The sequence below is a fragment of the Barbus barbus genome (genome assembly GCF_936440315.1).
Source record: "Barbus barbus genome assembly, chromosome: 11".
Classification (NCBI taxonomy): Eukaryota; Metazoa; Chordata; class Actinopteri; order Cypriniformes; family Cyprinidae; genus Barbus; species Barbus barbus.
Window position 1 is genome coordinate 28,339,052 of NC_136739.1, and position 16,152 is coordinate 28,355,203.

Below are 16,152 nucleotides of genomic sequence, written 5' to 3' on the forward strand. Positions count from 1 at the left end.
CACATCCTGATAGCAATCATTACGTTAAGTGGTCTAAATGTATTTATCTGTATTTATATATTCTGTGGAAGGTGTAGGACCAATAAATGTTTGTCCGAGCATTTTAATAGGCTTTCTTACCTTCCTGTCAACGTATGTATTTGCATACCTCTGCGCACCCTGTTCGCGCAGACAGGATAAGTCTGAATATATAGAAGTAAATCAGAATATATATAAGTAAATCTGAATAATAAGTCACATTGCGAAAATGTAGATATAAGTCTGAATATAAAAATTTTAATCATGAATATACAGGTGCATCTCAATAAATTAGAATGTCGTGAAAAAGTTAATCAGTACTTGTTAATATAAATAAAAATAAATTAAAGTATTTTTGTCTGGCTGACTGTGTAGGGCAGGGATTAGAAATAAAAATAGTGCACAAAATTTTGTCGAAAAAGTACCTCTTATTTTTTCTGTGAATAATATTTGCTGAAAATACTACTTTGTATCACAGGAATGCATTACTTTTTTAAATAAAATGTATTTAAATAGAACAATTCTTTAAATTGCTATAATATTACTTTTTAATAACAGTTTAAATGACTGTAGTATACCAAATATGTTAATTACTGCCAGAACTAATCATCAAAAGCCTAATTCCTGGTGCAGAAGACACAACCTAATTATCCTGTTTATTTTCCTCTCATCCTCAGAAATGGAGAAGAGCCAGTTCACTTTTACTGTTCCAGGAATGTATTTACAGGCTCGTCTCTAGAGCTTCAGTAACAGCAGGAGCAAGGCCTGTCCTCTCATCTGACCGTAAGAGTCCTGCTCTGCACACTAACTCCCAGCGGTCAGCAAAGCGAAGCAGAAGCGTAAATGTCGGGATCCACACAGGCCTTTTGTTTTAGAGGCTCACCGGGTCTGTGTGGATGGTTTCAACAGGTTCTCCTCTCCTTGTTCAGTTGAAGTAAACTCTGTAAGAATGTGCCACAATGTCACTCTCACGAGCACACTAAAGGCCTGTCACCTCACTTAAAACTGTTTTGGAATGTAATTCTGTCAAAGAGATCATCTAAATATGACTGACCACTCTATTTTTAGAAAGTCAACATGAGGACTGTATTAATTCTTGTGAAGAAACCATATTAAATACAAGTATAAAACTAAACAAAAGCCACTTCACACATGGAGCTGCAGCAGGTCCCTGTTACAGACCTGTAATCCGTCCCTGCTTTGGATCTCCGGTACTCTAATTTCTAATTCTATTTACTTTAATCATAATTTCTTTGAGTAGCACATAATCTATCGAGGAATCTATCACTACATAGCAGAAGAACTAAAAATAAATGTTCCAGAGACGAAAAAAATGGTCATTAGAAACTAAATTAAAACTGTTTTTAGTGAAACAAAAAAGTATGACAGGAGATAATAATTTACACTTCAGCATGCTTAACTTTAAATATTATATATATAATATAAAATATTAGTATCTGCTAATAATATCTGTTAAAAATATGTTTAAAATAGTGTGGGTTAAGGCAATACATTTTTTCATTTAAAATATATTTTAACTTTCAAATACCAATATTACAAACTGTACTTCAAGGATCAAGGAAATATGTTTCTATTCTTATAATGCATTTTTTGTAAATGCATTATAATATAAATATATGTATTTTGGAAATACATTGAAAAAATTGCCAAAATATCAGCACTAAAATATTAATTATAGTAACTAAAAAAAAAAAAAAAAAAAAAAAAAATAATATATATATATATATATATATATATATATATATATATATATATAGATTACATATATAGTTTTTTTTTTTTTATACAAAGTGGAGTTTAGTTATTATTTTAGCTAGTACCTTCCTGTACTTAATAATAACAATAACATTAATATTATTAAATGTAAATATACTGTATGTATACTCAAAATCTCCAAGAAAGTACAGAGATGGAGATTCAAAAACCTAGTGAGCATTACATTTCACATTTATCTTAGCTAATGTCAAGCTCTACTGAAATCATTTGAGGATGGATGCAATAAGCTGCTGCCTATGTAGACTGTTCCAAAACACTCACTTATGAGGTTCATTTAGATTTAGTGTGCTGTTTAGACAGCAAGGCAGAGTCAAAATGAGAGCGTATTTGATTTAGAAACAGAAAGGAAGGCTCTGAATGAAAGAAGATGAATAGAAAGAATAGCAGTGAAGATGAGAGATGGGAACATAAAAGAACGGATTCTTCCTCTGACACAGAGACAAGCAGATAAATGAGGCCCTACAGCTTCATTTGTCTTGTTTGTGTGTGTGCGGACAGTGAAGCGTTTGCTATTATTTCCCTCCCATCCTCGGGCTGGATTATGACCGTGTCAGCTGAACCTTGGTGGCTGGCCAGCACAAAGGGAGTGTTGTTAACTACACACCCTGACAAACATCTAGTCTGTGACACCCTAGACAAAAGCTGGGTGGGAGGAAAGAGGACAGAGCTTGACGAAACAGGGCCCGGGGCCAGAGAGACAGAGGTTCAGTTCACCTGATGGATCGTCACTGTTAAATTAGCACGCAGAATTACTGGACAAAAAATGAGCGTGTCATACACATGTTCCTTGCACTCAAAGCCAGCTAGACGAGACGCAATGGTGCTCGAGATTCTTTTCTAAAACTTAAACTATTTATAACTTGGCACACTGCCTTAAAAACACAAAATTCATGATGTGAGGCACTGTAAAAAGATGTCCACCTGACTCAAAATTATGTCTAGCTTAGACCAACTGTTGCAAAGGAGATTGCGCATTAATGCTTAACATTGAATATTTAACTTATAAAAATAAATCTAAAAAAATAAAACTAAAATCTTTAAAAAAATAAAAATAATAAACTCCACTTTTCTATATATATTTTTAAAGTAGTATTGTCAAACGATTAATCGTTTACATTTGTTTGCATAATGTGTGTACTGTGTATATTTATTATAAATACACATACATGCACGTACATATTTAAGAAAAATGTGTTATGTTTATATATTAAATATATTTATACATAATATAAATATATACATCAAAATATCTATTGTATGTGTGCATTTATATAGACAATAAATATACACAGTACACACACATATATTATGTAAACAAAAATGTTAATTTTGGAATCAATTAATTGTGATTAATAGTTTGACAGCACTAATATAAAATAAATGTTAAATATATTAATTTTTAAAATTAGATATATATATATATATATATATAATTATATATATGTTTAATTTACAGTTATTATATATATATATTTTTTAAACTGAAGTGTAGACAGGTTCAGGTTTAAAATAATTATTGCTAATTTTTATTACTATATTATGTGTGTGAGATTTTATTATGCATTTTTTTAATAAATTATAAAATATAACAATACAATAAAAAAAAACAATACAATTAAAATAAAACTTTTTTACAAGAAAGGAAAGTGTAGACAGGTTAACTTAGTAATTTCTGTTGCATAAAATGGCATCATTTAATAACTGAGACTATCTGACTATCCAAACGATGTTCAGTGCTTCAGGGCAAGTCAAATCTGAATGAAAAAAATCCACATTGTCGAACACTGGAGGATGTTGTCATTCTGTAAAATCCCTTCATCTTTTCCTCCATTCAAAGCCCTGTCCATCCCTCAGTCACCCTCCCTGTCTGATCTCCAGTCGGCTCTTACCTCGTTTCCAAGCAAAGCAGAAACACATGCTTCGGAGGCATCGCAAATGGCGGTGAGGTCGTGACCCCCCTCCAGCGCGAGCACCAGCCGGCCGCCGGCCAGTCCCATCAGCTGCTTGGTCAGGTAGCCAAAACCTGCCAAAGGGGGAGACAGGAAATACAAGAGGGGGTTATAGAGCTCGCTCAGCTTTGATCAAAGGAACCAGAGATGAAGAAAAAATGGAGAGAGGGAGAGGGAGAAAATAAGACAGCATTACATCACATTCTCTCTGTTAAAAAGACGGCACTCTGGATTTACTGGGCCTAAATGTATAATACGAGGCAGGTTTAATTTTAATAAATGAGGCTTAGCATTTTGGCCGCAGGCATCTTTTGATCTTTGTTTGAATATATGCATCCGACTATACCTCCCTTCCCCAGAGATTCACATTCAAGGCCATTCTAGATGATTTTATTTGGTTTTAATTCTTGACTGGCACGAATGAGACATTCTTCAACACGTAAGAAAAGGAACCGTCCAGCTCAGCTCAACCACTGAGAAACTGATACAACACTAATTGCACCAGAACTGCAGCTCCTCTGAATAGTTCTGCGCTTGTGCACATCTCTCTGAAAGGAACAGTATTCCCAACATGGAAAATGTGTAATTATTTATGCATCCTGGTGTCTTTTTAAACCTTTATGCTGTTATTTTGTATGGATGCACAAAAGGACGTACGCAGCTCTTTTCCACACAACAACATTTATTGGTGACCACGTCTACTCTAAAAATCGGCATAAAAAAGTACTATATTTCAATTCTCTTTGTGGTGATAAGACAGATTTGTGTGAAGAAAAAAAAAAATATATATTTTTTTTTTACATATACTATTATAGTTTTTATTAAATGTTTTGAATAGGATTAGAATTTTTTTATTTTCAATTTTCTCTTTTTAGTTAAAGTTTTAGTCATTTTGTTGTGTTTTATCATTTTTATTTAATAGTTTTAGTTTTTTTAGTCTTAGTTACTTCAGTACTTCAGAACTAAATAAAAATGAAAAATGTTGCCTTGGCAACTAGCTGAAATACATTAAAAAAAAATTTTTTATTTCAGTTAATTATTATTTTATTGTACGAAAATATATTTTTTCTTTCATGGTTTTAGTTTTGGTTAACTATAATAGCCCTATCTTAAGGCCTCATATTCAGCGAATAACAACTGCATTTCATTCAGTTTCTCACACATAGCTATCATATGACTTCAAAAATATGGCAAACAAATAACACAGCCTATTTTTTTTTTTTTGTCCTTTTAAAAGCTCATATGACATTTGGTCATTATGAACTGTCATATTAAACAAGACAAAAACAGAACAAGAAGTTTGGAACGACATGAGGGTGACTAAATAAAATCAGAATTATTTAATGGGTGACTTGTTCCTTTAAGATAAGCAGATAAATGAAAAACAAATGCTGCCACAGATCATCGAGCCATTCTTAGATCAGCAGAAGACTGAATCTGATTTAAAGTTACTTTTAGATGCAAGAATGGTGCAAATTCAGACCGGACAACTTGTCTTTCTTTAGACTCTGGGCAAAGGTTTTGAAAGAACAGTGTTTCTTCTTTGTGTTTCCAGCGCTGTCATATGGACAGCTTTCACCAAGAGATGTAATCTATAAGAGCCGGCCTTGCGATCCTCTAACAGGATAAAAGCAGCCTTTTGGACTCCAATAACAAGTGCTGTATAATCATTAGATGTTTGATTTAGAAACAGGCCCGGAATGCCATCTTGATATTACGCACATATGGGAACAAAGAAGGAAAAACATCAGGGATCTGGAAGTATGAGAAAGGATGACTGGTACAATCCCTCCCTTCTGGGATTAGACTTTGCACACAAGAGTGTGGTCTCTTGTTTTTGTGGTATTAGCACATGATAAATTTGACTGAAATGAAAGCTTTTAAACATGAGAAACGAGCGAGAGAGAGGAGTGGGACAAAGGCTGACTTCCACATCAGTGACTCATCTTTTAGCTCCCAACCGCTTCATCCCACGAGAATCTTCCTAAGAACAGGGGAACGCAGAGCACTTACATTTGGCCGTGAGCTTGTATCCTCCCAGAGGTGGTGGATGCCCCTCCACAGCGTCGAAGCCTGAAGAAACCAGCACCACGTCTGGAGCGAACTCGTTCGCAATCGGCATCACCACCGTCCTTCAAAAACACAAAAACATGAGCATGTGAGTTCCCGAAAGAACAGTTCAGCCAAAAATCAAAGTTCTGTCATAATGTTTTCACCATCAGTTTTTCCGATCCTTTATTATTTACTTGGGTGGAGATATTTATAAGTAGTTTTTCCAACTATGGGTACTTTTGTCCCTCTGGACGTGGAAAATAAATCCTCTCAAAACTAACCTTTCACTAGTTTATTTTTTCTAATAACAATGGATACATGCAACACATGAGAATTTTTGTCAGTTATTTTTATGAAAAATGACAATTCCCATCACAGTGTCCGCCATAACACACATTACGAATTGTGTTTAACATAATTCTGTGATGGAAATGACATTTTAAACAAATTAAAAAATGGTGTAGGATTTACTTTGAAACAATTTACTCTCAGAAGTTGCAAGTAAATGTCATAAATAATTACAAAGAAATGGCAAGTAACATTGAATTAAACATGAAATTTTCAAGTACAAAGACTAAAATGGTATTTCCTTGTAAAATTAATTCCAATAATCATTGCTTCATTTACAACAAAAAATCAGCTTGACTTTGGAAATTGCACATTCACAAGCAACACCATGATTGTTCTTTACTTGCTTCGTGTCTCAATTTCATACGAAAATTAAAAAAAAAAATTTTCACGCAAAAAATATTAAAAATTGTTTTAACATTTTGACACTTTCTTTGGATTATCGTAGTTGCAAAACACATTTTTATTACAGATTTTCATGGTTTAAGATCGAAAGTCTAGGTCTGTCTGTAAAGTCTATAAAATAAATTAAGAATGGTATGGTGTAAAGTTTCCAAGGGCCAGATTTACTAAACAGGGCAAATTAGCATTAGAGCACAATTCCGTAAAAGCACCGATGGGAGTGGAAAATTCTGTGGGTGATTTACTGACAAGGTGTAACATCTCATTTCCATAATAACCAGCGCAATCTACCAAGAGCAGTGCAAATTACCGCCTGCTTTAAGTCATGTTTTTTTGGGGTGTTAAATAATGCCGCAAATACCAGCAAAATCTTAATAAATCGCGTTGAGTGATTCATTTAAATACTCTCCTCCCATAAATTTACCAATTGAAATGGAAACTCCTACAAATGCAAAATAACTGTTTCCAAGCCTTTTCAGTGCTAATTTCTTTAGTAAATCCTGAGAGTACTTTTTTTAAAGGGGTCATCGGTTGCCCATTTTGCACAAGTTTATATGATTCTTTAGGGTGTTAAAGTCTTTAACATACTTTGGTTAAAATTTCTCAATGGTAGAGTAAAAAACACCTGGGAATGGAATGACTTTCCATAAAGGGATGTACAGGCAATTCTGTCAGCATTATCACCATTTCTGTCTAAAATGGAAACATTTATATTTCTTCAAACAGTTATCAAAACACCTTTAGTTTTATTGTCAGTCGCAGCAAAAGAGACCACCTCGCAAAACCCAATATTGCATCCATGAACATCATCCATCCATAAATGAGCTTTCTGGATCCAAGCAATGTCAACCTTTTTTTCGTTGCAGTAGTTGTAAAAAAACTTGTACGTTTATGGGGGCCGTTTAAACCATTGACATTACAACTTATTATATTAATTTCAGTCATTACTATCAAACAAATAAGTGAACTGAACAAATGAGAGAAAGCTATACCACTGCAAATGAATTAACTGAAGTCTGCATTTAAAAACCATTAACATAAAGAAAACCCACCCCATAAAACTTTTACAGACTGGGGTGAAAACCCCAGGCTGCAGCCCTCCCCTGTCTTAATCAGTGACAGTAACATGACAGCCAGTACCATTCTTTAGAACACCGCCATTAGCCCTATTAGAAGAGAACAGAATAACTTTGAATTCACACGGGTGATAAAGTGGGGTTAAAAAAATAAATAAAATTATGTATACTTTCCATAACGAGGAAGCAAACATAAATAATTGTATCATGTACATTGAAAACTGTACATTAGTGATACCAAGTTTCCTTGCTTACATGAAGAACTCTGTCAGTAGACGATTGTCACATGAAGTTCCAGATCAGTAAATCAGAATTCGAGTCACTCGGTATTATCAAACCCTTATGCCACGTCCATCCCAGGAGAATGAGGAGCGGGAATGGAGCTCAGGAATTGACGCGCTTTGTCCGGTGAGTGCATTAGTTTGGTCTCGTCGTGTTTCATGACGATCTTCAGAGTAGCTGGATACTGAAGAAAGGTCTGCAGACCGTATTGCACTGAAGGAGCTCCGCTTCTTTGCTGTCGCGGGAGAGAAGTCGGAGAAGAAGCTCAACATCGCTTTCACAGAACCGAGGCGTCTTGTTTCATTTAGAATCAAATTCTTGTCATTGTAGCGCAACAGTTTGAAGAGAAACACTTGCGGTTTAGAGTGATCAGTTGAAGCTCTGGAGTAAACTCGATGCGCGTCATCCTTCTCAGCCCCTTCATCCTTCTCAACCCTTGCTGTGGTCTTGTAAATCTGTCACCTGCTGCTCGAGGGCATCCAGACGGCCAGTGTGTTCACTGATCACTTTTTTCTGCACTCTCTGTTCCCCGATTAAAAAGTCAACTTTAGAGCATATATTCTGGATTGTAGTCATGTGAGAGGCAAATTCGGTGCGCATTGCTGCTAATTCAGCCTTCAAAATGTCCTCATATCGCTTTATAGTGATCGATATGTCTTCAAGAAAGAAAACGAACAACAGTAAAAGACGGTAATATATACAGAGCTCAGCTAATGTGCGACTTGGTTCATGAAAGCATCACGTGGTCCCCCAGCCTACTTTACTTTTGGCTAACTAGTACATTAGGCGTACAAAGGCGATTTGCAAAGATTCATAAAAAAAACCTCACTTCTGTAGGTGAGGCTGGATCACAAATGATTCATGCGAACACACGCATTTAGGCAGATTGGGGATCCGCGCATTCACTTCAAAGTGAAAGTAATGTTAATCCTCTGTGTCTTCAGCAGCTCAGATGTCAGGAGTAAATGACGACTGCTATATTCATTATTACATCCAACAACAAAACACCTCAATTGCTTAATCTGAGACATCTTGTCTTCCCCTGCACCGGAGTTGACACAATGGCGGTCGGACTGTTTACAGGACGGGTCTATGTTAAGACGGCCTTGTCAATCGTGGGAGCGGTCTGTGCAGAACTACACCATTCTGACAGGAATCTCAGAACAGCCTGATTTGAGAGAGGGGATTTTAAAATAGTGATTTAAAACAAAAACACTGGGTGGATTTTTATAATTATACGATGGATTGTGCGCACACACTTCCAACACACATTTATGTTCAAACAACCTGCAAAGTGAATTTTGCATCCAATGACCCCTTTAACGCTGGCGCAAGCTGATAGCAAATCTGCCCCTAAATTAAAATACAACATTCATATAAGAAAATGAAAGTGCTGAAATCTGCTATTTTTAATAAAAGTTAACCCCTGGAACATAAAAAACATAAAATAATGTTCTGGCTCTTTTTCCCATACAATAAAAAGTGAATGGTGACCAAGACATTTCAATCAATGACTGGTGACTTAATGTTCAATTAAAGCTATTACATGACTTAAAAAGACTTTTAAAATAGTAGAAGTCACATGGACTACTTTTATGATGTCTTTATGGTGTTTTCATTGGTCACTATTCAGTAACTATGTATCAAAGAGATCAGTGTAAACATTTTGCAAACAGTCTTTTGTGTTTCACAACAGGAAAAAAAAGGCATAAGGCTTTGGAATGACATAAGGCTGTGGAAATTATGACAATTTAAATTTTTGTGTGAACAATCCCTTAAAAAATTCATGGCAAACAACCCAAAGATGATGAAGCAGCGCTATTGTATGTTAAATATAGTCCAAACTCCCCCAAAACACCAGTTGCCATCATGGGAAGAGCAGAAACATTTAAATTCCAAGAAACAAAACTAGATTCAGAATGATTCATGGGACAAGTGTGGTTTTAATGGCCCATTCTGTGGTAAAGTTGCGATTCCTTAACCAAGATTGCCGTTGGACTCGCCGGCCTGAAGCTCAGCAGAGGTTGTATGACAACATGACTGGGGTGTGTGCATGGCGTGAAAACAATCCCAGCCGTTCTGTCTGTAAGACACACACACACACACACACATCCATGCATATGCACATGCACACACCCTCCGATTCAGTTTGTCTTGGCAATGGCGATCAGACTTTGTAAGGGTCATCAAAGCTCATGTCGGAAGACGACGACACGCACATTGATTAGGCGGAGGATATTCTGACTTTGAGTTTAAGACTGTGGCCAGGCCCTGCATTCCTTCTGGACTCACAGCTGTGAGGCTATATTAAGACGACAGATTTCTCTTTCTGAACTGCAGCTGGAGAAATTGGATATATAACTGGGCTTGGTGGGGCGGGAGGCTTGGCACTCTTTGCTCCAGTGTAGGTGTAGTTGACGTTGCAGGCTTGATTTGTGTAAGGTTCCATTTCAATGGCCGAGGTCTGTTAATAAAGATTCCCTGCAGTGGGTTTAAGGTGTGGAGGAGAGCAGGGTAAGATGCGTCACCCACCCTAAACTAACAGACTGTATCATGTGACCATATACTGTATTTAGAAAGCTGCCTGTAATTCAGTACATCAGAAAAATTCATGCCAAAAACGGATTTGCAGTAAAATATCTGCATTTTTGTGTGTCTATACTGTATATGTATACATGTACATGTGTGTGTGTGTGTATATATATATATATATATATAAATATGTGCTGTGTGTGAGTGTGAGTTATATATTTCTTCACGAAATATGGTCTTCTACAAAAAATATGTATTATTAAAATATATATTTTATTTATAGAATTATACTTTTACTATTTATAAAAGTTTAATACAATTCTATTTTATTTCTACATTAATTATATGAATATATTAATGTTTTAATATATTAATACAGAAGTGTATGTACATATTGTTTCATTTTTTCACTACATAAAATTACATTAATAAAAATATTTAATATACTTAATTGTATTTATTTAAATGATATTATATTTATATCATATTTACATAATTAAAATAGAACCCTATTTTATTCATATGTTATTATTAAATATACAATTAGCAAATATTAGTGTGTGTGTGTGTGGGGGGGGGGTGCACCCCTCACATTTTTGTAAATATTTTATTATATCTTTTCATGTGACAACACTGAAGAAATGACACTTTGCTACAATGTAAAGTAGTGATTGTACAGCTTGTATAACAGTGTAAATTCGCTGTCCCCTCAAAATAACTCAACACACAGCCATTAATGTCTAAGCCACTGGCCACAAAAGTGAGTACACCCCTAAGTGAAAATGTCCAAATTGGGCCCAATTAGCCATTTTCGCTCCCCGGTGTCATGTGACTCGTTAGTGTTACAAGGTCTCAGGTGTGAATGGGGAGCAGGTGTGTAAAATTTGGCGTTATCGCTCTCACTCTCTCATACTGGTCACTGGAAGTTCAACATGGCACCTCATGGCAAAGAATTCTCTGAGGATCTGAAAAAAAGAATTGTTGCTCTACATAAAGATGGCGTAGGCTAGAAGAAGACTGCCAAGACCCTGAAACAGAGCTGCAGCACAGTGGCCAAGACCATACAGCGGTTTAACAGCACAGGTTCCACTCAGAACAGGCCTCGCCATGGTCGACCAAAGAAGTTGAGTGCACGTGCTCAGCATCATATCCAGAGGTTGTGTTTGGGAAATAGACGTATGAGTGCTGCCAGCATTGCTGCAGAGGTTGAAGGGATAGGGGGGTCAGCCTGTCAGTGCTCAGACCATACGCACACTGCATCAAATTGGTCTGCGTGGCTGTCGTCCCAGAAGGAAGCCTCTTCTAAAGATGATGCACAAGAAAGTCCGCAAACAGTTTGCTGAATACAAGCAGACTAAGGACATGGATTACTGGAACCATGTCCTTTGGTCTGATGAGACCAAGATAAACTTATTTGGTTCAGATGGTGTGAAGCGTGTGCTGCGGCAACCAGGTGAGGAGTACAAAGACAAGTGTGTCATGCCTACAGTCAAGCATGGTGGTGGGAGTGTCATGGTCTGGGGCTGCATGAGTGCTGCCGGCACTGGGGAGCTACAGTTCATTGAGGGAACCATGAATGCCAACATGTACTGTGACATACTGAAGCAGAGACTGGGCCGCAGGGCAGTATTCCAACATAACGACCCCAAACACACCTCCAAGACGTCCACTGGCTTACTAATGAAGCTGAGGGTAAAGGTGATGGACTGGCCAAGCATGTCTCCAGACCTAAACCCTATTGAGCAGAGGTTTAGATATTAATGGCTGTGTGTAGAGTTATTTTGAGGGGACAGCAAATTTACACTATTATATAAGCTGTACACTCACTACTTTACATTGTAGCAAAGTGTCATTTCTTCAGTGTTGTCACATGAAAAGATATAATAAAATATTTACAAAAATGTGAGGGGTGTACTCACTTCTGTGAGATAATGTATGTATATATATATATATATATATATATACATACATACAATTTACAAAATGCATTAGTGTGTGGGTGGGTGGGTGTGTGTGTGTATGTATATATATATATATATATATATATATATATATATATATATATATATATACATATATATATATATATACATATATATATACATATATATATATACATACATACACACATACAGTGGGGAAAAAAAAATATTTCATCCCCTGATGATTTTGGACGTTTGCCCACTGACAAAGAAATGATCAGTCTATAATTTTAATGGTAGGTTTATTTGAACAGTGAGAGACAGAACAACAACAAAAAAATCCAGAAAAACGCATTTAAAAATGTCATAAATTGATTTGCATTTTAATGAGTGAAATAAGTATCAATCAGCAAGATTTCTGGCTCCCAGGTGTCTTTTATACATGTAAGGACCTGAGATAAGGAGCAATCTCTTAAAGGGAGTGCACCTAATCTCAGCTCGTTACCTGTATAAAAGACAACCTGTCCACAGAAGCATTCAGTTTCAATGATCAAGAGAACGGTGAGGAATCAGCCCAGAACTACACGGGATGATCTTGTCAATGATCTCAAGGCAGCTGGGACCATAATGACCAAGAAAACAATTGGTAGCACACTACGCCATGAAGGACTGAAATCCTGCAGTGCCCGCAAGGGCCCCCTGCTCAAGAAAGCACATGTACAGGCCCATCTGAAGTTTGCCAATGATTCAGAGGAGAACTGAGTGAAAGTGTTGTGGTCAGATGAGACCAAATCCAGCTCTTTGGCATCAACTCGCCGTGTTTGGAGGAGGCGGAATGCTACCTATGACCCCAAGAACACCATCCCCACCGTCAAACATGGAGGTGGAAACATTATGCTTTGGGGGTGTTTTTCTGCTAAGGGGACAGGACAACTACACCGCATCAAAGGGACGATGGACGGGGCCATGTACCGTCAGGGCCAGGGCATTGAAGCCAGGGCACTGAAAATGGGTTGTGGATGGGTATTACAGAATGACAATGACCCAAAACACATGGCCAAGGCAACAAAGGAGTGGCTCAAGAAGAAGCACATTATGGTCCTGGAGTGGCCTAGCCAGTCTCCAGACCTTAATCCCATAGAAAATCTGTGGAGGGAGCTGAAGGTTCGAGTTGCCAAACGTCAGCCTAGAAATCTTAATGACTTGGAGAGGATCTGCAAAGAGGAGTGGGACAAAATCCCTCCTGAGATGTGTGCAAGCCTGGTGGCCAACTACAAGAAACGTCTGACCTCCAACGTGATTGCCAACAAGGGTTTTGCCACCACTTAGTCATGTTTTGCAAAGCGGTCAAATACTTATTTGACTCAATAAAATTCAAATCAATTTATAACTTTTTTTAAATAGATTTTTTTGTTGTTATTCGGTCTCTCACTGTTCAAATAAACAAAATGCATCTATCTATATATATATGTTTTCAGAATTTAACAATAACAATATAAAACAAAATATACACATTGCTTAAAATTATTCCTGAATTATCGAAAGAAGCGTTTTCCAAAAAGGCAGCTATGGTGTTAACTGCAGGAAACTTCAAATAAAAATGTTTAAAATGGTTTTGATACATTCCAATGTTCTGAATGTTAAACATTTTCCAGGCTGTTTTATGAAAACATGCATAATGTTCAACAAAATAAGACTTTTGAATGGATCGGTACCTTATATTTTTTTATAATTCCCTTGACATGACACAGCTTACCCTTATTAGACATGGTGATGATGGCTCATGCATGCTCCTCGCAGGGAGGTTTCTTTCGCACGCAGCTATTTTGCATTGCATTAACTGTGGTGCCCAGTTGCACAATATACTTCAGCTCTGGTTGGATGTGGTTGGAATTTCACTGGCCTCTGGAACATGGCACTTGTCCTCTTGCCGCAAGCGGGCAAACGGCCCAGCTCCAAAGATGGCCAAGGTCCACAGCTGTGCTTTATATTTTCCATCCTAAAGTACCTAACCTCACCTCAATTCCTCCCTGCGCCCCACACCGAGCCCAGCTGACTGCACCGCCTGACTTACCGGAGGTCTAACGGCTTCAGAGCGGATGACAGCAGGCTTTGAGAGCCGAACAAGGTTTGCATCACAGAAAAGCGGTTGAAATGTCATTACACAGCCACAGTACATGCGGTGTTTTCGGTGCTGTCTGGGTAAGCGCAGTGGTGTCTGTGTTGGCAGCTGGTGAAAACAAGCTCGCTTGATACTATTTTGACGGTCAACAGTGACTCGTGCTAGTACATGTTAAGGCCTTTAAATCAGTGGTTGTGTTAGGTTAGACACCCAAGGATTTTAAAATTTAATGTTTTGGCCAAACTGTCAGTATTAAAATGTTACTATTTTGTATAAATAAATAAAACAAAACTGAAATGTAAAATCAATCAATTTAAATGTTACAAATGGGTTTAGACCTCACAACATTATAACATACAGTATTAAAAAAGGTATTAATTTTGCAGTTGGCAAAAGATTAGATTAAACAATAAATAAATTAGAATAAAGCAAATAAACAAAATCATTTAGTGTGTGTATATATATATATATATATATATATATAATAATATTAGCCTATAACCACTATGGTTCCTATATTTTGCATTCCTAAATTTTTATATATAAAATTGATATATTTTTATTAATGTATCATGCAACCCTAAAAAAAAAAAAGTGTTGTAAATGCTCCCCTTTTTATTTTACGCAACAAAGGAAAAGGTGCATTTCTGAATTAATTTAAAACGTTCAATTGTTTAAATATCTGCTTTTTCCACCAAAACTGAACATAGCAACTAGGGGTGTGCGATATTGAAAAAAAAGATATCTCGATATTTTGTTTGATTTTTTCGATAACGATAATTAGACAATATTTTGCAGAGTGTGTTATTGTGCTGATATCTGACTACCATGGACAGCTGCAGTAGATGGCAGAAAGTCACAATTAATAAGTGAGTCATTGCGACTGAACCGAATCATTTAACGGTTGATTCATTCAGGAACGAAGCACTGTAATGTTGCTCAGAGAAGCAAAACAGTGCTGTAGCTGTTTGGAATAATTTTTTGTTGGCGAAATGGAGTAAAAACAGGCAATATGGTGTCTATAATGTAAGTCTCTTAATATTAACTTATTGTTTATTGAACTGTTGTATAAAATCAATATCACATTTGTAATCATGCTTATTGTGTGGGAACTGTGGGGAAGTCGTGGCCTAATGGTTAGAGAGTCGGACTCGTAATCGAAAAGTTGCGAGTTCGAGCCCCCGGCCGGCAGGAATTGTAGATGGGGGGAGGGAATGTCCAGCGCTCTCTCCACCCTCAATACCACGACTGAGGTGCCCTTGAGCAAGGCACCGAACCCCCAATTGCTCCCCGGGCGCTGCAGCATGGCTGCCCACTGCTCCGGGTGTGTGTTCACGGTGTGTGTGTGTGGATTTGTTCACTACTCACTGCTGTGTGTGTGCACTTGGATGGGTTAAACGCAGAGCACCAATTTCGAGTATGGGTCACCATACTTAATACGTCACGACTTTTTTTTTTTTTTAAATTGTTGAAGAAAAAACGTCATGAAACGTAAATGTATACATTTTCTGCCCCCATATCTTGAATTTTGCGATCATTCTTAATGCATTTTAATAGACTGAATCATGCAGTGAAAGAACACACTCTAAATGCACACGTGCACTGTTTAACCTGCTTCATCACCATGTAGGCTAATGTAAGCGTGCACTCCG

The 16,152-nt window shown here is 36.9% G+C and overlaps 1 protein-coding gene across 2 annotated transcripts in view; it reads right to left on the minus strand.

Moving 5' to 3' along the window:
• LOC306876847 (histone deacetylase 4-like) overlaps positions 1–16,152 on the minus strand; it is a 220,599-nt gene that overhangs the window by 15,937 nt on the left and 188,510 nt on the right. For both annotated transcript variants that reach the window (XM_079428276.1, XM_079428277.1), the window contains 2 exons: positions 5,778–5,896; positions 3,705–3,838 (listed from right to left, as the gene is read on the minus strand). In XM_079428276.1, the coding sequence (XP_079284402.1) occupies positions 3,705–3,838; positions 5,778–5,896 (253 nt within the window). The remainder of the gene's footprint in view (positions 1–3,704; positions 3,839–5,777; positions 5,897–16,152) is intronic.